This window comes from Aethalodelphis obliquidens, unplaced genomic scaffold (genome assembly GCF_003676395.1).
Source record: "Aethalodelphis obliquidens isolate GAN/ISIS:26980383/991018 unplaced genomic scaffold, ASM367639v1 scaffold7, whole genome shotgun sequence".
In the NCBI taxonomy this organism is placed as follows: domain Eukaryota; kingdom Metazoa; phylum Chordata; class Mammalia; order Artiodactyla; family Delphinidae; genus Aethalodelphis; species Aethalodelphis obliquidens.
The window spans coordinates 31796077-31818830 of record NW_020837951.1 but is presented as its reverse complement, the minus strand read 5'-3'; the positions used below and the strand labels follow the sequence as shown (position 1 = coordinate 31818830).

Here is a 22754-nt window from a genome sequence, read left to right as displayed (position 1 = left end):
CAGTTCAATTTTAAAACCATTCACCTCTTCCTAGGACAGTTAAACCTTCAAAACTAGAAAGTATGAAATTTAGTTAATTTAGAAAAACAGACACAAAAAGTAGAGCCAACCTTTGCTTTCCGTGAATAAAGCCAGCACATTGCCATGTCTCTATGGAAATGGGTTTTGAGTCTAGTATATCAACAAGTGTCCCCTGATCTTGGTACTCTGCTGCAAGTCAGTGGGCTTTCAGAGATGATAACACACATCCCTAGAGGAGATAGAAGATGCAAAAGAATACGTGTGATACAAGGTGCTGAGTGCTATGGTGGGGATGTGAGAGTGGGTACAAAGTGCTAAGAGACCCATGGTAGGGGGTGGTCTTCTCAAAAGAGGTAACATAAAAGAGTCTAAAAGAAGAGTGGATATATGTATATGTATAACCGATTTGCTTTGCTCTACACCTGAAACTAACACAACACTGTAAATCAACTATACTCCAATAAAAATTTTTTAAAAAGAAGTAAATATGTCCAAACCAGGGGAAAAAAAAAAAAGGTAATGTGAGCTGGTCTTTGATAAAAGCTTAGGATGTCTCCAGGCTAAAATGGAAGGAGTGAGAATTCTAGGCATAAATAAAAATGTGCTAAAGCCATTGAAAATATGGCTGTCACACGTTTCAGGAAGGAAATGTGTAAAAAAATAGTGATGGGAAATGAGACTGGTGTGATAGGTTAGGGTGGGGCAGGGCATGAAGAAGCTTTTACACTTAGGTGAGAAGATTGGGGGTTATCTTGAGAGCAGTGGGGGATCCACAGAGATGAGCGTCATGGACAGGCTTGCATTTTAGAAAGGGCTACCCTGACGGCTGGTTTTGAGCACAGATTTTAGCAGGAAAGAGACTAAGAGGGAAAAGGCCAGTCCAGGTGTGAGAGTTGTGGTTTAAGAGGAGGGCCCGAGGCCTACATCTTTTTTTGTTTTACCCTTTAAGTAGAAATTAATAGACAACAGTGAGGTCACAGCATGCGGGTGCCAGGCAATCCCAACCTGGAGAGATCGGCAGTTCAGTGCACAGAATACAAACTAGGAATTAGGAGAAGGTGGTTGCTAGTCTTGTCTCTGCCTCCAGTTTACTGTGTGTCCGGCAGTTATAGCTGCTCATCCACCGCCTATCTATGTAGAGGCATGCTCAGGGAGGAAGCAGTTTGGCATGGCAGAAATTGCAAGGATTTTGGAGACCACCATCCCCAGGTTAGAATCTGGGATCACGTATTTAATAAGTACGTACTATTGAGAAATGCATTTCTCTGAACTTCAGTTCCCCCATCTGTAAAATGGGGGGAATAATATCTATTGCCTCTGGTGGCAGTAAGGATTACAGAAAATTAGGTTTGTGTTGTAGCTAAACTGGATTCAGAATAAGCACTCTTATCCACTTATCCACTATCCACTTATCCACTTATCCACTACCCTGGAGGGATGGTAACAGGGACTCCCTCAAATGAGGCACACGCCTGCCCCTTCTGCAAACCCTAGGTGGTCCAAAATCAAACTCAGTGTCATGAGGAATCAGGTGGTGGCCTTAGAAGCAGTGTGTTTGGTGAATATCTCTTTGGATGCTTGAGAGAGGCTCAAAGAAGGACAGCGATATTAAAGGAATTCAGCTGCAGTTACTGGGCACTTACAATGGGCCTGGTCCTTGATGGGCTGTATCCAGATCCTGTGCTCAGTCCTGCAGCCTGTGCAGAGCTGGGTGTTACAGGTGCTGTGGTTATAACACACAAGAAAAAGAAGGCCTCTTCTCTCATTTCTGGATCTCGCAGAACTCTCTTTGTGATTTGCTGGTTCGGAGGGGGTTTGAAATGTATGAAAGCATCAGGAAATGGCAGCAAAGGCAATGCCTGAGCAACAGCAGTGCACATTGTTGTGGATATTAATTTTCATTTGAATATGGGCTACCCTGAAATCTTGACTTCTAAATAAGCTCCATTGACCATAAAGGGTGCTTGTCAAATATCAGTTGGCCTATTGACAGCAGAAAATTCATCCCAAAATCTTCTGCTCCAAACCACACAGAACTCATGAAAAGGAAATGGGGTCTTAGACATTTAACCAGTCTTGCTTTCCAGGAAGGTTCTGAGAATCTGGACAATATTGGTAGTTTGTACAAACATGACTTTGTTTCCTAATTCTTTTTTTTCCTCTTCCTCCACCTCTCTTTATGTGCCCTGGTGAAAAACTAGGTGGTGAGGTGGGGCAGGAAATGGTTTCTTTCAGATCACTCTCCTTTCGCACAGTGAAAGGGAATTCCCCACAGTTGTGGTTGTCAAATGTTTTTAGGTCCCCAGTTCATCTACCCTTTTCCAGTGACATATTCCTGACATAGCAGTAATGGAAATGCTTTGCTTCTGATGGAATATCAATGAGGTGGTATCTAGTTGCAGTTAATTATGTATAACAAGTAAGAAGCCCCCCAAATAGAAAGTTAGTGTGGAATTACTATATTATAAGTATCCATTCACTGAGTAAATACTGAAGACCTACTATATGTGGGGCATGGTGGCAGTCCCTAGGGATGCAAAGATGAGTTATGTGTGAATTCTGCTGTCAGAAAGTGTATGGTCTACTAGGAAGTCATATATGATGATGATGTAGTGAACTCAGTGTGTGGTGGTGAGTGCTCAGGTCCTTAAAAGTGCAGGGGAAGTTCAGACTACTGCTAGCACTTTGCAGGTGAAGAAAAGTGGAGGTGCTGGTCATGAATAGCTTCCCAAGGAGGTGGTATCAAGAAATGAGACCATTTAGAGGAAGGACATTCCAGACGGAGGAAACAGCATAGCAGGGGCATGGCAGTGGAACACTGCAACACATTTTGGGGAAAAGCAAGTAGGGTGGAGTTGCATTATGTATCTTTTAAATCCTATATATAATCTCAGTAGAAAGAACAGAAAAATTAAAAGAGTACAAGTTATTACATTTGATGACTTTATGTCTTTGAATGAGCGTGAGAGAGAAGACATGAATCCACTGTGGGCCATGGTCTCTCTGCTTCTGGTGGTGAGAGCTGAGAGTGTGTCCTGCACTTTGGGGAAATGTAAAGAATTTTCAGGAGAAAATATTGATTCTATGTAATATTTATCTTATGGCCTAGAATTATTACCTAACCTCAGAGTAAAATGCATTTCCCATATAGTAAAAAGGGAAATAAGATTGGAAAGGCAATTTTGGACCAGATGGTGGAGGGAACTTGAGTGCCCAAATGCCATTTTGCAAAACACTACACTAAAAGAATGTTCCCTGTGGCTTTCTTCCCCTACTCATGTCTTCCGTCAGGTAGAAAATGCTCTTTTCTTTCTGTAGTCTTTTTCTTTGTCTTATTGGAACATGAATTCTGGGACTGAGGAGGAGGCAGAAAGCAATGAAACAGTGACATGGCAGACCCTGGCAGGTGGCTGACCCTGCCACACCCTCTACCACCTGTCTTCCCAGAGCTCCACTGTTCTCTCTAAATGGTTACCTGGTTACTCTGTTTTTATATCACATATAGCCATCGGCTACATTGCAAGGAAAACTAAATGTAAAACTTGGCAGGGCCATACTGTTTTTTTTAAAAGGTAGTGGAGAAAGGTTATCATGAGGTTTGGAGATTGGAGAGCTGAGTTCAAGTCTTCACCCTGCTTACTTCCTGACTCTGCAAGTTTGGGCAAGTTCCTTACCCTCTCTGAATCTCAGTTGTGTCGTTTTTCACAGGGATGATAATGTCTACTTGTAGGTTTCTTGTAAAGATTGAATGAGCTAATGTATACTTTGCAGAAAAAAAGATTAGACAAACCTTTACTATTATTATCCTAAATGGTAGGAGTTTTACTTCCAGGAAGAGCTAGCTGTTCTATGAATCCATAAAAATGTTGATGAATCCCTACAATTGTTTACGCACATCACATTAAGCAATTTCTTTGTGTTTTTCTTTTCCAGCTAGACCCAGGGTTTCTTAAGGGCAGGGAGAGTCTTACTCATCTTTAAAATTACTTTAGCGTTGAAAGGTGTCTGGCACAAAGCAAATATTGGTTGAATGAATGGGTTAATTGTGAATAGCAGAAAGTTTCCCAAATTAGGAAAATCTGAATTATTTATTTTTAGCCCACCACTTTGTTAGTAGAAAATAGTTAGAATTCCTGGGAACTACCTTATTTCAATTCAGATTGACTCAGTAATATTTAATGAGCATCTTCTATGTGCCAGGCATAAAATCCCTTACCCTCCAAGAGTTTGTGGTCTCCCTGGGGAGACAGACACCTGCTCTAATAGATCGAAGACAGACAGACTGACTGAAAAGCACTATTACAGCCTGAGCACAGGTTGCTGACCGACTTGTGGTTTCCTGATCAGCGTGGGCTCAGTGTCTCTGGGACTGCCTGTCAGTAAAGGATGTTATTATGACATGAGAAGTAGCAGTGAGATGACTTCCCAGAGAAAGAAGTAGAGCTCCGAGCAGGAAGTTCTGTTTGTTAGTTGGTGTTTGAGTTACACACACATCTCTCCCCAGTTGCCCGCCTCTCCTTCTCCTTTGGCTGGACCTGTATTATTGCTGTTGCTGGGTTGGCCTGTGTGGAGACCTGCTCAAAATCAGAAGTTGCTTTTCCTTATTGAGGCTCCTGATGGTATCATCACCCCTTTCCTCATCCCCTGATCCTTGCCGTGAGGAAGAGGATTTGGCATTTCTTGTGTGGGTCTAAGAGGCAGACCTGGAAACTGTAGGAAGGCAAAATTTAGCTCAACATAAGAAAAACTTTCTAAAAGACAGAACTATTTGAAATTGGAATAAGCAGCCATGGACAGTGAGTTCCTGCCTTGGGGAGTGAGGTTTACAAAACAGAGACTAAATGAACGCTAGTTGTAGACTGGGTCAAACATCTTATGGGGACTGGGGTTGACTATAACAGACCTTCTTCAGCTTTCACGTGCATGCAAATCACTGGACATCTTGTTAAATTGAGGATTCTGATTAGGTAGGTCTCTGCAAGGCCTGAGACTCTTAACAAGCTCCCAGGTGATGTTGGTGCTGCTGATCTAGGGACCACACTTGGGTAGCAAAGACAAGGGAACCTACTGGTAATTAGGATTCCATGAAATTAACAATAACTACCATTTTATAATACTCAGTGCGAGGCACTGTGCCAAGGCCTCTGCCTGTGTTATCTGTTTAATGTTCTTTAGTAAATAGATTTGGAAGGACCTGAGATGGGTTACAGCAGAGATGGGTAGCAGAGAGACCAGTCAAAAGCTATTAAAACAACATAGGTAACAGATATTGAAAACCTGGTCCAGAGGCAGTGAGACTGAGAGAAGATAGGTGCAAGGAACATTGCAGAGATAATAATCAGAGTTCTTGCAGCGGATTAAATATGAGCCGGGGAGAAAAATTGTTAGAGATGATTGTGAGAGTGACGGGGAGGATTGTGGAATCATTAGTAGGCCAACTCAGAAGTGGCTGATTTGAAGGAAAGTTGAAGGGAAAGTTGAGCTGGGGATGTGGAAGATACTTGCTAATATTTATTAAGTACTTACTGTATGCCAGGCATTGTTCCAAATACTTCACATGTCCTAATTCATCTAATTCTCACAACGACTCATGAGGCAGGTACCATTATTAGCTCTATTTTATGAATGTGGAAACAGACCCAAAGTCACCCAGCGAATAAGTGATAGAGCAAGGCTTTACATCCAGGAAATCTGGTTCCAAAGCTTCTGATGTGGTAGGTTTTAGAGTTTGTTAAGTTCTTTCCTGTTGTTAGCTTCTTAATAACTCCCAGCTTGTATATTTATTCTGAGCAGCCCACCTGTTTAGTATTCATTTAATATAGTTTACAGGTCCCTCCATTAACATATTCACTTAACAGATATTTATTGGGTATCTCCTATGTAGTAGGCTTGGTGCTGGAGATACAACGATGAGCAAGTACAGTCTATGCCCCCATGGAGCTTACATTTAATGGAGGAGGAGGCAATTGTCGCAAAAATATCTGATTTCAACCTGATATCATTCAAAGGGAAAAAAATAGAGAAAATGCCATAGGAGAACATGATCTAGACTGGGAGTAAAAAGGGAAGCTTCCCTGAAGAATTATTTGATCTGCAATCTAAAGGATGAATAGATGTTAACTAGGTGAAGAGGGAAGAACATGAACACAAACCTAAATAGCTTTATTATTTCACTCAATTAGTCCCTCCCCCTCTCTCTCCATCTCTCTCTCTCTGTTTCCTCCCTTCTCCCTCCCTTCCTCCCGTCTCTCCTCCTCCCCCCTGCCTGCCTTCCTCTCTCTCCTAGCAGAGATGTCTATGGCCTGGATAGCCAGAATGAACAGGAACCCAGCAGTGTCTTTAGACACTAACACCACGCAGGGTAGGAGTGCGGTCTGTTGTCTGTCTGCTTTGTTCACTGCTCTAACCCCAGTGGCTGTAACATTGCTTGGCACAGAATACATACTCAAATATTTGTGGAAAGAAGCAATTAGTCAATTAGCTAATTAGGTACACGGAAAGTAGGAGGGAGTTACAGGGAGGCTGAGTTAATCTCAGGAAGAGGAGGAACATTCTAACAGTGTTCAAGGCAACCAGGTACAATAGAAATATCTCTGGACTTGGTGTGAAGGAAATTAGCCACTTGTTCATTTTGACCAATGGGCAAATCACTTAACTCTCTGTGCCTTAGCCTTCTTACTCATTAAATAAAGATCGTCTTTGTCCTGCCTAATTCACAGGATTATTGTGAGGGTGCAGTAAAATAATCTAAGTAAAAATGTAATGTAAAGTGCTATTAAATATATTTTTATTATCAGGGTGTAATAGTGAACTGCCAGTCCAGCTGGTGCCAGGTACTGTCTTTGTGGTATCTCATAGTGGGAATTCTTGTCTTAGGAGAAAGTTTGAACTAAATAACTCAAATTCTTTCCAATTCATGTATTCTACGGTTATGACATATAAATCCATTATGTAACCATTTCTATAAGTTGTATTTTAAAGTTTTGAATACATAAAGCTGAGTTAAAATACTGAAGTATTGGGTAAAAATGTTGTAGATCAAAATGCAAAAAATACTGAGAAGTTTGTTTTATTTAGTGGTGGACAAAGATCTTAAGCTGAAATCTGTATATAATTCTCTAGGGAGGGGGAAAATCCGAATGTCTGATTTCCCCTAGAATTTATGAACTCTCTGTATGTCAGCTCTGCAGCCATGTTTACCAAGCTGCAAGATGAAAGGGGGTCCCTTAAACTAAAATGCCAGTGATTGGGGTTTTAAGGAATTTCAAATTACTCAGAAGGTCCCAGACACTTAGTGACTCCCAAGAGATTTGAAAATCTTGCTGACTGCTGGCAGTAGTTTGCCTGGAGACTGAATTTTATCTCAGCCCTTTTGAAAGAGTAAAGAAGCCACAAATCCAGTAGCTGTTCAAAACAACAAAGAAGGTGCCCTTGGCTTCTAACAGGAGTGTCTCTGAATTCCTCAAGGAATTCCAGGCCTAGGCTTGATCCAGCTGGCAGGAGGTATCGATCTCCACTTGAATTCACTGAATAAATAATGGTTGCCATAGTTATTGAGCAGTCACAACTGGTTGGAGAGCAGGGAAAACTCCGAGGCAGCTTCTGTGAGTTTGGCCATGAGAAAGTCTGGTTACAAGGTTCCATAATCAACCCACTCCTGAAATCCAGCCCACACATTGCTCAGTTTCTTTATCCTGATAATGAATATGGGATCTTGAATATAGTGCAAGGCATGAGGCACAGAAAGGAAGGGAAAGCTTAAATCAATGGATCGGTATTTTATTCTGGGAAAAGCATCTCTCCCTGCATTATGAACCTAATTTGATATATTTCAGTATTTAATAGAATTTGCTATCAGCAAGATGACTGTCTGATCGTGTTACAGCAACTAGAGGGGTTCTCAGAGGACCAAATCCCAGTTTGTTCTATTTTAACATTGTTTATTATACCAATAGCATTAACCTGGATATTTAAAAGAAAGGAAAAGAGTTATCTGACAATCTCATGAATATTTTCACTTTTCTGTTTCCTTTCATCCTTCTCTACATGCAGAAATACTTTTTACATGGATGGAATCACAGCTTAGATACCATTTTATATTCTAATCTTTATTTAATGTGATATTATATATTTTGCCATGTCGCTTCACAGCCTTCATATTTGTCCTTTTTGATGTCTACAGAATCTTCTGTTATGAGAAAATACCATTTTTCACTTAACAGTTCCCCTATTCTTCTTCCCTTTATCTTTTTCCATTTTTTAAAATAGGTAATGCTACCCCAAATGTCTTCATGCATATAGTCTTATTCTTCTGTTCAGTGTTTTCTTCAGATAAATTCCCAAGAATGGGATTACTTGGTCAGAGGCTACGAACATTTTATAGCTCTTGAAATTTACTGCCAAATTTGCAGCCAGCTTTTTTGCTTTTGGGGGAAAATAAAACTTTAGGCAGAGCACCATTGCAGTTGAAGTTCACTCTTGAGTGCTTCTTCTAAGACTAAAACAAGGGGACTATGTATTTAGTAAAGATAAACCATAGAGGACAGCTTTGCACCTGGCCTGATTAGTTAATAGCTTCCTAGGGGAAAGCAAAATCCTGCACTGCAAAGCTTGGGAGTCAGGGGACTTTATCTCCTTTGTTTGACCCTGCAGCTGCCAGCCATTTGCCATGTGTCAGGTATTGTCTTAGGGGCTGACTGTGCCACGCATGTAGCACTCTACAGTTGGCAGAACACTTTTATGTAGCATCTTCTTAGCTGAACCTCACAATAAACCATGGAGGCGAGCTTTATTATAATCATACTTTTTCTTTCAATTCATTGTGTAATATTTAAGAAACACAGAAAAGAATGAAGAAGACTACAACAAAGACTTGTGTATCTACCACCCTTTAATCCCCATTTTCCTAGGAGGATGTTGAGCCTTAGAGCAATTAGGTCACATGATTAGTAAGTAACAGAACCAAAAATGGAACCCAGGTCTGTCTGACTCCAAGTTCAGTCACCTTTTCTCTATATTATGTTGCATTGAGATGAGAGACCTGTAAGTTACAGCCCACTGAGATGCTGCTGGCAATTTTCATGGTTGTACTTTAATATAATTACAAATATATACAAATGTGCATCAGAGCTGGAAGGGACCTTAGAGGTCATTAAATCCAATCTCTTCCTTTTCATAGGGGCTCTAGAGAGGAAGGCGCTCCCCAAGTCATACACAACTAGCCAAGCTGGGGAAGAATGCAGATCTCCTGGTTCCTGGGCCTCCTTTTATTTGGGGCAAGAGAAAAAAAAAGTGTCTAGATAGTTGCTTCATTTTTCCGATGATTTGGGGAATTAACTTTTCTAACAAAAATATTCCCAACTAAAAAAAAAATTAATGTAGGAAAAATTAAAAACTAGTACTTGATTTCCCATTGGATGGAGATCTTCCATCTCTCAAGAATTATTATTTTACATGTAAATATACCAAGAGATGAAAACTTTGACTAAGATAACAGGGGCCAAGCTCTTCTCTCCTTCTCTTCTCTCAGAAAGAGACTCTGATACCTACATGCTGAGGGAGAGCAAATTGATTTGTACTGGATGTCATGCTCCTTTCTGTTTGCAAGGAGATGCAACATTGCTCTGGAGCAAGAGGACAGAGTCTGCCTCAGAAGACTGGGTTCAAATCCCAGCTTTTAGCAGCTGTGTGACTTTGGGAAAACCATTTAACCTTATTTACAAAATAAGAGATCATAATATTTAACATGGGGATTATTTATATATTATTTTATAAAATATAAGATACTGGTGTTCATGTGTTGCCACATTATAAAATGCTTGCACCACCTCCTCTGGGCCTTCTCTCTTCTCTTTGACTTTTCCGTCTCCACAGCAGAGGAACGTGTGTTTTGTACCAGGTGTAGGTCAGGTGTAGGTGTGTGCCAGGTGTAGGTCAATAGGAGTATGGGGCTGGGAGAACAAGGAAAAGAAAATCTGGATTCTTCTCCAGCTGGTTAGCATGAAAATACAAGAATGCGCTTTGTATCAGGTCTTGCAGGGCAGCCTTTGCATTAACAAATGGAAATTACAGCCACACTTACCAACCCAGTGTGTCAAGATGGGAACATTTTTTCATTTGCCTGGATGTGTTTCCATTTCACTCTGAAAAAGAGTTGCTTCCTGATGGGGCTTTTGTAAGACCTCAGTCAGATAATGTGTGCAAAATAGTAACCACCCTGTTACTCACTCAATGTGGCTCTGTGACGGGAACTGTGTACTTCATCTGCATTATACGCCCAAGCTGATCCTCCCAGAAACCCTGAATTGGGTATGATTATTATCTTCATTTTATAAGGAAACTGGGGCTCAGAAGTTAAGAGACTTACTCAAGGGGACACAGTGAGTAAGTGACAGGACTGGGATTCAATCCCTGTTGTTGTTTAATACCAAAGGCCATGAACTACCTCTAAGAGGGAGGGCACTTTGACTGTAAAATGCCATCCCAACTGGCAGAACAGGACACAGGCCTCCATTAGGGATTCAGGGTTTGTTTGTTTGGTTTTTTTTTTTTAATTTATTTTTGGCTGTGTTGGGTCTTTGTTGCTGCACGCGGGCTTTCTCTCGTGTTGAGCAGGGGCTACTCTTCGTTGTGGTGTATGGGCTTCTCATTGCGATGGCTTCTCTTGTTGCGGAGCACAGGCTCTAGGTGCTCGGGCTTCAGTAGTTGTGGCACACGGGCTCAGTAGTTGTGGCTCACGGGCTTAGTTACTCCACGGCATGTGGGATCTTCCTGGACCAGGGCTCGAATTGGCAGGCAGATTCTTAACCACTGCGCCACCAGGGAAGTCCAGGGATTCCGGGTTTTTAAAGATGTAACTGCCTCCTAAATTTTTCTATCCTTTTCTAACCCTCTGCAGAACGACATGGGTTAAAAGAACCAAAGAGAGTGGAGGAGCTATGCAACAAGATCACAAGCAGCTTAAAAGAGCATCAGAGTAAGGGACAAGCTTTGGAGCCCACTGAGCCCAAGGTCCTACGTGCCCTGGTAGAACTGCGGAAGATCTGCACCCTGGGCCTCCAGCGCATCTTCTACCTGAAGTTGGAAGACTTGGTGTCTCCACCTTCCATCATCGACAAGCTCTTCCTGGATACCCTGCCTTTCTGAACAGGAGCAGCCTGAGCAGGGAGCTGCCTCATCCGCTAGCAGCCGCTTGCTAAGCAGCGGAGGGATGGGTCTGGACACCTACCATTTTCTGTCCTTCCTTAAGAGAAAAAGCAAGCTCCTGTAGAAATGAAAGACTTTTTTTTTTTTTTTCTGGCACTTTTCCTTACAACTGAAAGCCAGAAAACTTGCAGAGTATTGTGTTGGGGTTGTGTTTTATATTTAGGCTTTGGGGTTGGGGTGTGGCGGGTTATAGTTCATGAGGGTTTTCTAAGAAATTGCTAACAAAGCACTTTTGGACAATGCTATCCCAGCAGGAAAAAAAAATAATAATAATAACTGTTTTAAAACTCTTTCTGGGGAATACAATTATAGTTGGTTTGTATTTAAAAACAAGAACAACCAAGGGTTGTTCGCCAGGGTAGGATGTGTCTTGAGATTGATCCCTTTAGAGTACACTTCTTGTATCAAGGGTACGTATGTGGTGCAAACAAAACAGAAATTCCCTCTTCCTAATTTCTTTCTTCCTTATTTTATTTTAACAAATGGTGAAAGATGGAGGATTACCTATAAATCAGACATAGCAAAATGATAATGGCTGTTCGCTTCCATATACAAGTGCAATTTTTAAAGTGCTGTCTTACTAAGTCTTGTTTATTAACTCTCCTTTATTTTATATGGAAATTGAAAGGAGGCAGTCATGTTAGCAAATGACACATGCTAATTTTCCTAGTAGAGGCTTTGTCCACCTGCCCTTTAGAACTCTTCTGAGGTATGGTCCATCCAAGAATTTAGGCCATTCTTGATGGATACAGATCCCTGCCCTGACTGTCCAACTGTCCTAAAGGGGGCTCAGATTATAAGATGGATCGAATACAGCTTTTTGTTGTCATGTTCGGTAAATCCAGCTGGAGTTCCCTAAACTTTCTTCAATTATAGAAACCGACTGACACATTCATTCAGAAGGCCCAGGAGCATTCAATGAGTTTTAAGCGTTTGAACCCTAGATGAGAACATGCAAATGAGTAGGAATGGATCATACAGGGTAAGCACCAGGGATAATAAGGTTTTTAAAATATATATAATTTAATTTTTGTTATCGGTTAAAGAGACAATTTTGGAGAACAAGCAAGTCTTATTATAAAAAAAAAATAGTGTGAATGTAAGTACTTAGAAAGGATTAGTGGGCTGCGTTTCAACATTCCGTGTTCGTACTCCCTTTTGTATGTTTATACTGTTAATGCCATATTATTATGAGATAATTTGTTGCATAGTGTCCTTATTTGTATAAACATTTGTATGCACGTTATATTGTAATAGCTTTGCCTGTATTTATTGCAAGACCACCAGCTCCTGGAAGCTGAGTTACAGAATACTTAAATGGGGTGTTCACAGTGAACTTGGACACACCAATTAGAAATTAAATAAACAAATATATATATAAATATAGCAGGTTACATATATATATTTATAATGTGTCTTTTTATTAACCATTTGTACAATAAATGTTACTTCCCATGCGGTTATTTTATGGTTCATTTGCAGTGACTTTTAAGGCAGTACTGTTTAGCACTTTGATATTAAAATTTTGCTTATGTTTTGCTAAATTCAAATAATGTTGGAAGATTTTTAGGTCTAAAAGTCTTTATATTATATACTCTGTATCAAGTCAAAATATCTTTGGCCATTTTGCTAAGAAACAAACTTTGAATGTCAAACTGATGTCACAGTAGTTTTTGTTAGCTTTAAATCATTTTTGCTTTAGTCTTTTTAAAGGAAAAAGAACAAAACGATGCTGTTTATATTGTCATTAAATTATACAATCAAACAAATGCCAAATGAATTGCCTAATTGCTGCAAAGGATAGCCGAGATAGCAAATCATATATGTTTTTTTTCCAAGAGTCATTCTGATATTTGATCATGTATTATGTTTGTGTGAGCTTTTGTGAGAGATTATTATTTTTATATCAAGATGATAGGATCTGGAATGTTAGGATCTTGGAATGTTAGACTTAGAAGGGGCCTGACTTGTCAACTAGTCCACCCACCCTGAAATTCATAGAGGAGAAAACTGGGGCCCAGCAAAGGGCAAAGAGTTACTCAAGTCAGACAGCTGGTAACAGAATCGAGACTAGGACCTAATTCTTCTTTCCATGGTCTTTTTACTTAATTTACTGCACCTATAGGGAAACAGGCTTTTAGAAATAACCACTAATATTTATTTACATTTTACCATGAAAAAGTAGTACTTTTGCAGTAATTTTTTTAGCTTATATGCAAACATAAAAAACATTATGAAATATCAGGAAAGCTAACGTTTCATACAAGGTAGCTTCAGACCAAATTCAAAATGAATTTGGATAAATTAGAAATACTGTGCATACATATAACCCTTTTGTGCACTGTTAGTCTTGGAATGTTAATCCTTGTTTTTTTGTCATGTCTGTAAAGGAAAAACAAAACAAAACAAAACAAACAGAGCCCTAGAGAAATGCTGTCACTTTTCATTTTTACACCCATCAGATTTAAGGAAAAGACTTTTTAGCCGATATTGATTGGTTGGAAAGAATGAAGGTTTTTAGTTATAGGTCCAGACACTAGTGCTGAAAATAAAGATTATAGCTAGTGTTCTTCCGTCTTCCATAGTTATTACAACTATGAGAGCCCTCCACCAAGTCATCTGTCAATTCAAGTCTCTTTTTTTACCTTAATGTTGACACACAAGTTCATACAGAGTGGATGACCAAACTAGCTCAGATGAGGACAGCAAGAATTAAAGCAGGTGATTCTTCCCTTGTGGGAGAGCTCTCTCAGTGTGAACATGCCTTCTGTGGGCGGAAATCAGGAATCCACCAGCTGTTAATGGAGAGTGCCTTGCTTTCATTTCAGAGAGCAGAGTTTTCCAAAGTTTCTCTGCTCCTCTAACAGCATTGCTCTTTAGTGTGTGTTAACCTGTGTTTGAAAGAAATGCTCTTGTACATTAACGATGTAAAGTTAAATGATTAAATTAAATTACATTTTATCAATGGCTGCTGGTGTGTTGAATAAGCACGCTTCATTTAACAGTATTTTCTTAACCATTTGTATAATGGTATTTGCTGTGAACTCTTTAACATATCCCAAATGGATTTTTTGAAAGGCTTACTAATACTGAAAAATTAATAGGCATTCTGAATTGGAAACATATTAAACCTCACTGATTGGGAAGAAAGACATTCTAAATTCAATAACCATTTATTGACTACTTCCTGCAGGCAAAGCACAGTTGGGTGCTTTGAGGAGATACAAACATGCACAGTGTATGAAGTTTTTGCTTTCAACTGTATATAACGTAAGTGGAGCTAACAATCTGTTGCCTAAACTTATCATTTAGGGGTATGAAGGATTTATTTCTATATCAAGATGACAGGATATCAGTTGTTTGTGAACCAGAATTTACAAGAATCAGTGAAAGAGTTCGCAAAGATTGATTGGTACTCTCTGCCTTTTTGCTGAAGCCATTACTACTACATTGCTTAGAAACCCCTCTGTGGGCAATGCAAATACAACTTTTATTCAGCTCTACCCCAAACACATATTCCAAGTTAGTACAAATATTTTTTTGTGTGTGCACTGATAGCTCAAAACTAGAAACGTGGGAGCTCTCATGATTTTCTTCATTAGTTCATGCATAAAGTATTTTCTAAGCGCTGTGTGTGGTCTAGGAGCCAAACCCTTCTCCCTGCTTCTTGCCAGTGCCTTCATTGCCTCAACTATAAAATACAGTAAGAAGAGAATGAGAGATACAGCGGAGCACCGTCTTGCATACAAATTCAAATATAGGTGCTTGGCCCAAAGGGAAAAAAGAAAGGGGGATTGGGGAAGCTCCTTTTTCGGGGACTCTAGGGGCAAAAGTTTGGTTTGAATGGGGAGGGAGGCAAGGAAGATCAGTTCTAGATAAGGGGCATTTATTTGCCTTCAGTTGAATTTGCATAAGTTAAATGCACAAAGATAACGCAAGAAGCTAATTGTTGACTTTTTAAAAAATTGCGGTAAAACACACATAAAACTTATCATTTTAACCATTTTTAAGTATCCAGTGATGTTGAGTACATTCATATTGTTCAAACAATCTCCAGAACTCTTCAGCTTGCAAAACTGAAGCTCTGTTCCCATTAACAATAACTCCCCATTCCTCCCTCCCTCAGCCCTTATAACCAATAGTCTTCTTTCTGTCTCTGTGAATTTCACTACCCTAGGTACCTCATATGAGTGGAATCACACCATATTTGTCCTCTTGTGCCTGGCTTATTTCACCTAACATAATGTTCTCAAGAGTTATCCATGTTGGAGCATGTGTCAGAATTTCCTTCCTTTTTAAGACTAAATAATATTCCATACCACATAATATACCACATCTTGTTTACCTATTCACATGTCAATGGACACTTGATTTGCTTCCCCCTTTTGGCTATTGTGAATAATGCTGGTATAAACATGGCTGTACAAATATTATCTTTTCAAGACTTTGCTTTCAATTCTTTTGGCTAAATGTCGACCTTTGAGCTTAAGTATTATGTAAATCATTTTCAAAGATAATCTTGATTATATGTGATTTTATGGTTTGTGGGGTTTTTTTGCCTTAGGCACTGATTTCAGACCCTCCCCATTTCCTTCTCTCTGGTAGCTCCACGAGCAAGCTTCTTATAAACCTTTGTTCTAGGACTAGGAGAAAAATGGGAAAGACTAAAATCAAAAACGGAAAAGACTAAAATCTAAGAGTATTAAATGGTCCATCATCTTGTCCAAATACTTTTCTTTGAAAAAGCCCATACTTTTCTTTGAAAAAGCCCATACTTTCAGCCCAATGGGTTGAAAATCTCATCATGTTTCAAAGAGGATTTTTGCACCTTCTATTATATGACACCCCTCACCATGAACAAAATTCTTCAAAAGATATTTAAGAAAATTATTCCTCAGGGTCATCGCTGAGTTGTGACACTAACAGACAATACTTTTTGTTTGTGTGTTCTGTTTGGTTAGTGTTGCAAGCACACTCATTCCTGTTTTATTTTTTTAACGCTGCTCATTTCATGGCTCCAACTGGGAGCCAAGGATCACTGGCCCCTTGATTAACTGCTATGATGCTGGTCATCCTCCAGGCTGGGGCTCTAAGGGCATTTGATTCAAGGAGAAGAGGAGACTCAACATTTATTAGGCATCTATTATGTGTGCCAGATACTCCAGTAGATATGCTCATACATGATCACACTTAATGCTCACTACTTCTGAGAAGGTGTCATTACTCCCTGTCTGAAAATGGGGAAAGAGGCTAGGAGAGGGTGAGTACCTTGCCCAAGAGCCCATGGGATTTGAATACATGTCAATATGGCTCTGCAACCCCTGGCAGTCTTCCTGGTGCTTGGTCTTTAGACCCCTGCTCCTCTCTGAAGCAGAGAGAGCATTTACCCTCAGTTCCCGGCTCATCAGCAAGTGGTAAGAAACTCTACCCAAGCACCAGAGCTACTAGCCTATAGAGTGACACAACCTCATTTTCTCTTTCTGTCAAATTTATCACCTGTCCTACTAATTCTTCAGATTCCTTGACTCATGTCCCCTACCGTTTTTTCTCCAGGTACTCTAACTTTGTCCCTCACCAGCCTTAGACCCACAGAGCCTTGGAATAATGAAGCCCTGCTTCGCTTTTGGAATCCCTTTCTGGTGCTTTCCCCTCTAAACACAAATGTTCTCTATACTCAGCGTGGACTGCAATCATTCAACCCCTCACAACTCTTTCCTGCCCCAGCCAACTTCCCAATTTCCAGCTGATTTAAAACTTACACTGAGGCGCTATAGTCAACAGCTTAAAGGTTGTCCTCCTTCAGGTTCTACAACCTCCTCTCTGTTCCCTTCTGACCACGTTCAGTAAACCCACAAAGACCAGTCTCATCATCCCCATAATCTGCTTTCCTTGTCCCTGCAGAGAGTTGCTGGAGCAATGCAGAGAACCAGACAGTCCTTGACCATCTCAGGGTTGTTCTCTTCCCAGCAGCCTGGCCTTCATTTTGCCCATTGAACATGAGTCTCCTAACACACTTTCCACCTTTTATTACTAAAATCCTAATTTCTTCCCCCTGATCATTTCATCCTTGAACATTTTTCTTGCCAGTTTCTAATCAATTGTTCAGAATTATACAAAGGTGTTTTTAAGTATATATTAAAAAAGACACATAAATATACTAACCTAACATAGCTGCTTTCATATGTTTCATTATCCATATGAACATACTTAGGTTTTTCTTCTTATTTAAAAAAAATAAAGAGTACATCCTTATATATTTGCATTTTTGCTTCCTACATTGCCAAGAGATTCTATGGGAAACTAAAATAATATAAAATTGGAAAAATAAAACCGATTGAAAAGAAAAAAGTAAAATAATTCATATATACAAAAAATGAAACTGACTTAAGACCAAAAAATAATTATAAAATGATTTATACATATAAAACAATACTATAACCAACATCTATGAACTTACCACCCAACTCTAGAACTCTTGGAATCTCTGTGCTTCCCTAATCACATTGCCCTCTTCTCCCCAACAGCCTGAATTTTGGTTTATCATTGCATATGTATATATTCCTAAACATTTTACTGTTTAGAGTTACACTTTTAAAATTTTATATTAGTTGTATCATAAGGTATATATTCTTCTGCAACTTGTTTTTCTCTTTGCTCAAAATTATGTTTATCTATCGACAGATGAATGGATAAAGAAGATGTGAGGTATATATATACATACACACACACACACACACACACACACACACTGGAATATTACTCAGCCACAAAAAAGAATGAAAGAATGCCATTTGTAGCAACATAGATGGACCTAGAGATTATCATACTAAGTGAAGTAAGTCAAACAGAGAGAGACAAATATCATATATCATTTGTATGCAGAATCTAATAAAAATTAACACAAATGAACTTATTTACAAAACAGAAGTAGACTCACAGACATAGAAAACAAACATGGTTATCGAAGGGGGTAGGGGTAAATTAGGAATTTGGGATTAGCAGATACAAACTACTATATGTAAAATATATAAACAAGGTCCTACTGTATAGCACAGGGAACTATATCTAGTATACTGTAATAGACTATAATGGAAAATAATCTGTATATGTATAACTGAATCACTTTGCTCTACACCAGAAACTAACACAACATTGTAAATCAACTATACTTCAATTTTTAAAATATATTTATCCATGATATCATATGGCTCTAATTCATTAATTTTCACTGCTTTGTAGTACTTCTTTTAATACATTATAATTTCTTTATTCACTGTCCTTCCAATGGTTATTTAAGTTGTTGTTTTTAAGTTGTTATTTAAGTTGTTATTTAAGTTTCCATGTATTTACTATTACAAGCTATAATATCAGGAATATTTTTGTACACATCTCCTGATAAACATAGGCGAGAATTTTTCTAGGCTAGTGGTTTTCAAAGTGTGGTCCCAGGACCAGTAGCATCAGCATCACTTGGGAACTTGCTAGCAATGTAAATTCTCAGGTCCCACCCCAGACCTACTGAATCAGAAACTCTGGGGATAGGGCTTAAGAATCTGTGCTTTAATAAGCCCTCCAGGTGATTATGATGCATGCTCAAGTTTGAGAATCACTGCTCTAGGATTACCAAGAAGTAGAATTGCTAGGTTATAAGGTATGCAAATCTTCTCCTTTACTGGGTATACCAATATTCTTCAAAAGTGGTTGTACCAATTTACACTCTGAACAACATTGTATGAGGGTTCCATCTGTTCTACATCTTCCCCAACACTTGAATTCATCAGGATTTTTTATTTTTGCTAACTCAGCGTTTATAAAATGGCACCATGCTGTGCTTTATACAATTATGAATAGAGCTGCCTATTTACCTACAGGCCTTTGTGTGAACATGCTTCATTTTTCTAGAGTAAATACCTAGGAGTGGAATTGCTGGGTAGGTTTAACTTCATAAGAAACTGTCAAACCTTTTTACATAGGAATAGAATATTTAGCCCGGCACATAGCTACTCAGGATAAACACATTTCTCAGATTTCCTTGCAGCTAGAGGTGGTCTTGGCACTGTGTTCTGGTCAATGGGATATAAGTGAAATTGTCGTCTGGGTACTATGTCCTATATGCCACTCTCTCCTTCCAGATGGGATTTGACAGTGGCCTTCTAGAGACAACATTATTATTGTCTGGCCCCAGAAAGTGGCTTTATGGGTAGAAATTTCAGCTTGGAGAAGAATCAAGAGTAGTATCATAATAGGTGATATTTTAGTACATAGGGCTGGTCCTGGAATATGTCTGATCGGTATTGTAACCCACATGTTAGCTGGGGCCTCTTCTCCTTAGGATCTAGAAGGGATTGTTTTGAACTCCCTATTCCACAAATAGTGAGGTCCAAAGACCTCCTCAAGATATCTGCCAATTCTGCCAATTTTTACATTAGCTCTGGTTTCAGGTTCCCAGTTCTGTTTGCTTAGCTCTGTTAATGGACTGTCTTGCTGTACTGCTGATGTCATCCTTATTTCTGGTGTTGCTCTAGAAGTAGAACCATCTCTCTACCCCATCAGTTAACTGTGGTTGAAGAGGAACATGCATTGACCCTTCAGAAAATATTGTGACCTGAATAGTTTAAATCTGAAGGGGCTGTAAATATAGTGGCACTGTAACTATCATGTCTAGTGTAGTAGGAAGCTTGACTTGGCTCATGAAGCCATTGTGGAGGGTAGTTTTGGTAGAATCATCCTTAGTACCTAGCACAGTGCCTGGTTCACCAGAAACCCTTAGAAATGCTTACTTAATGAATTCAAGTTAGATATTCATTGATGGAGGTGGGAGATGGAAACCACATCAAATTCCCAAGAGAAAGACTATGCCATGATTTTTGAAGTTGGTATCTAGAGCCAAAGTGTCTAGTCTCATATTTTTCTGAACTTCAATCCAAAGAGAGAGAGAGAGAGAGAGAGAGAGAAAATCAACACAACCCCAAGGAAGGTTTGTTTTTTCCCTTCCCTTTAGAAAGCAGCTGTCAGTTTAACTTATCCCAAAATACTGTCAGTGATGAGCATGACTGAAAATGTGTTTTATCTGTAATTAGAGAGATTACATTAAACACTATTATTTGCAGACACACATTGAATTAACCCTAACCGAGGCTAGCAAATAGCAGAGCCTGCCTATTTTTCACCTCAAAATTTTTAGAAAATTGTGGCAGTTGACACACGAGGGACAATGCTGACAAGATTTCTTTCCATCAAATGCCAGACAGTAATTACAATTGCCTTTAAAAATGTTTTAAGCAGTTTCGTTGGTAAATCAGAAGTTGCCACAAATCATGCTGATAGTTTCTAAACATGGAGGTTGTTGACTGTGCATTCCAATATGAGTTTAATGAATTGATTTTCTAAGGAATTTAACTTTTCATGTTTTCAGGTGTAATTAATTCACTCTGATTAATGTGATTAGCATAGATATCAGTGGATTACACATGATGCCCTCTATTTATTCACTTATTTTTAATCTGCCACACTGTCCATTGGGAAATTATATATGTGTCTTTTGGGGGAAACATCTTGCTCACGGCTCTGATCACATTGGATTTCTGCAAAGCAGAATCCTGGTAGGAATTCATTGATTATTTACAGGCTATGCAGCAATGTACTTTTGTTTGAGGGACCTATTAAAGTTTACACAGTTCCGGGCTTTAAAGAGCTTATAATCCAGAGGGGAAGATGAGACAAACATTCCGATGCAAATCACTCACAAGGAAGAATGACTGTCCTCAAATTCTTCTTTTTCTGAGCACCTCTCCCCTCCTCCCCTTAAATAATGCTATTACTCAATGGCCCTCCTCTTCTCCAGTGCTTCCCACCATCCTGGGTACTCTTATTTGTGGCTTCAACTACCACTCCCAAATCTATATCTCTAACTCAGTCCTTGCAGATGCCTCCAGGTAGCTTCACCTGTATATCCCACAGGTACTCCAAATTTAACATACCAAACCCCAATCTCCATCCAAACATGCCCCTCCTGTCTTCCCAATCTCTGTAAATGCCTCCTCCATCCATCCAATCAGCCAAGCTATACTATTATTGTGAGTCTCAGGACAAGAAGAAATTCATTTATTCCCCATCATTCTCAAAATTTAACATTCATTTTAACGTTCATTAGAATCATCTGGAAAGCTAATTTAAAGCACAGCTTCCTGAGACTCGTGCCCAGAAATTCTAATTCAGCAGTCTGGAATGGGATCCATGAATTTGCATTTCTAACAAGCTCACATGTAACACCAACGCTGTTGGACCAGGGGCCACAGTTTGAGAACCATTGCCCTAGATAATGAATATAACATAGACACATTTCCATGAGCCTTCAAATCCCTATTCGGTGAGCAATCATTGCCAGAGAATGAAGGCCCAGGAAGTAAATCTCCTCTGGAGAAAGCCTCTCTGCATCAGTCAGAGGCAGTATGAATTAATGAAAAGGCATGTGATTTAATTATTCCTTCATCCATTAACTATGTATGAGTGCCTACTCTCTGCGAGGCACAGTGCAAGGCACTGAGCTATTCTCTGAGATACAGTGCTGAGTAAAACCATGACACAATCCATGTTTTAACAGGTGAACTCAGGCACTCCATTGAGACTTAGATAATCTGTAAAATGGGGACTGTACAGACTTTATGAGAGATATCAAAGAGAGGACTAAAGTAAATGCCTAATTCAGCACCTGGCACACTGATTCTCAAAAAGGATGCTGAATAATTGGTAATTAGTTCTTATTTTTTCATGTGAGAATTAGCCACTCTAAAGTGCTATGCAAATGCTAGTTGTAATTATTTTTAGCATTATTTCATAGACTCCTCAATGAGTTTACCCAGGTAGTTTTTGATTTAAAAAGAGTATTGGTTTATTTACTTATGTGCATATACATATAAATAAGTTCTGGAAAGATATATAACAAATTGTTAACAGTATTTATTTCTCTGTGGAATAATTATGATTAATCTCCAAAGATTAATCTATATTTTCTAGATTTTTTTACTTCTTTCTCTTTTTCTTACTTTTTAAAAATTGAAGTACAGTTGACTTACAATATTATATTAGTTTAGGTGTACAACATAGTGATTCAGTATTTTTATAGATTATACTCCATATAAAGTTATTATAAAATATTGGCTGTATTCCCTGTGCTGTACATTACATCCCGGTGTCTTATTTATTTATTTCTAAATTTATTTATTTATTTATGGCTGTGTTGGCTCTTCATTGCTGCGCACGGGCTTTCTCTAGTTGCGGTAAGTGGGGGCTGCTCTTCCTTGCATCGTGCAGGCTTCTCATTTCTGTGGCTTGTCTTTGTTGCGGAGCATGGGCTCTAGGCACGCAGGCTCAGTAGTTGTAGCTCACGGGCTCTAGAGCGCAAGCTCAGTAGCTGTGGTGCGTGGGCTTAGTTGCTCTGCGGCATGTGGGATCTTCCCGGACCAGGGTTCAAACCTGTGTCCCCTGCATTGGCAGGTGGATTCTTTTTTTTTTTTTTTTTTTTTTTT

At 39.3% G+C, this 22754-nt stretch overlaps 1 protein-coding gene across 1 annotated transcript in view; it reads left to right on the top strand.

The window, feature by feature from the left end:
• NR4A3 (nuclear receptor subfamily 4 group A member 3) overlaps nucleotides 1–14187 on the top strand; it is a 39745-nt gene extending 25558 nt beyond the window's left edge. Inside the window, exon 8 of the mRNA XM_027105377.1 lies at nucleotides 10919–14187. Within this exon, the coding sequence (XP_026961178.1) occupies nucleotides 10919–11166 (248 nt within the window). The 3' untranslated portion in view covers nucleotides 11167–14187. The remainder of the gene's footprint in view (nucleotides 1–10918) is intronic.
• The last annotated feature ends 8567 nt before the right edge of the window (nucleotides 14188–22754 follow it).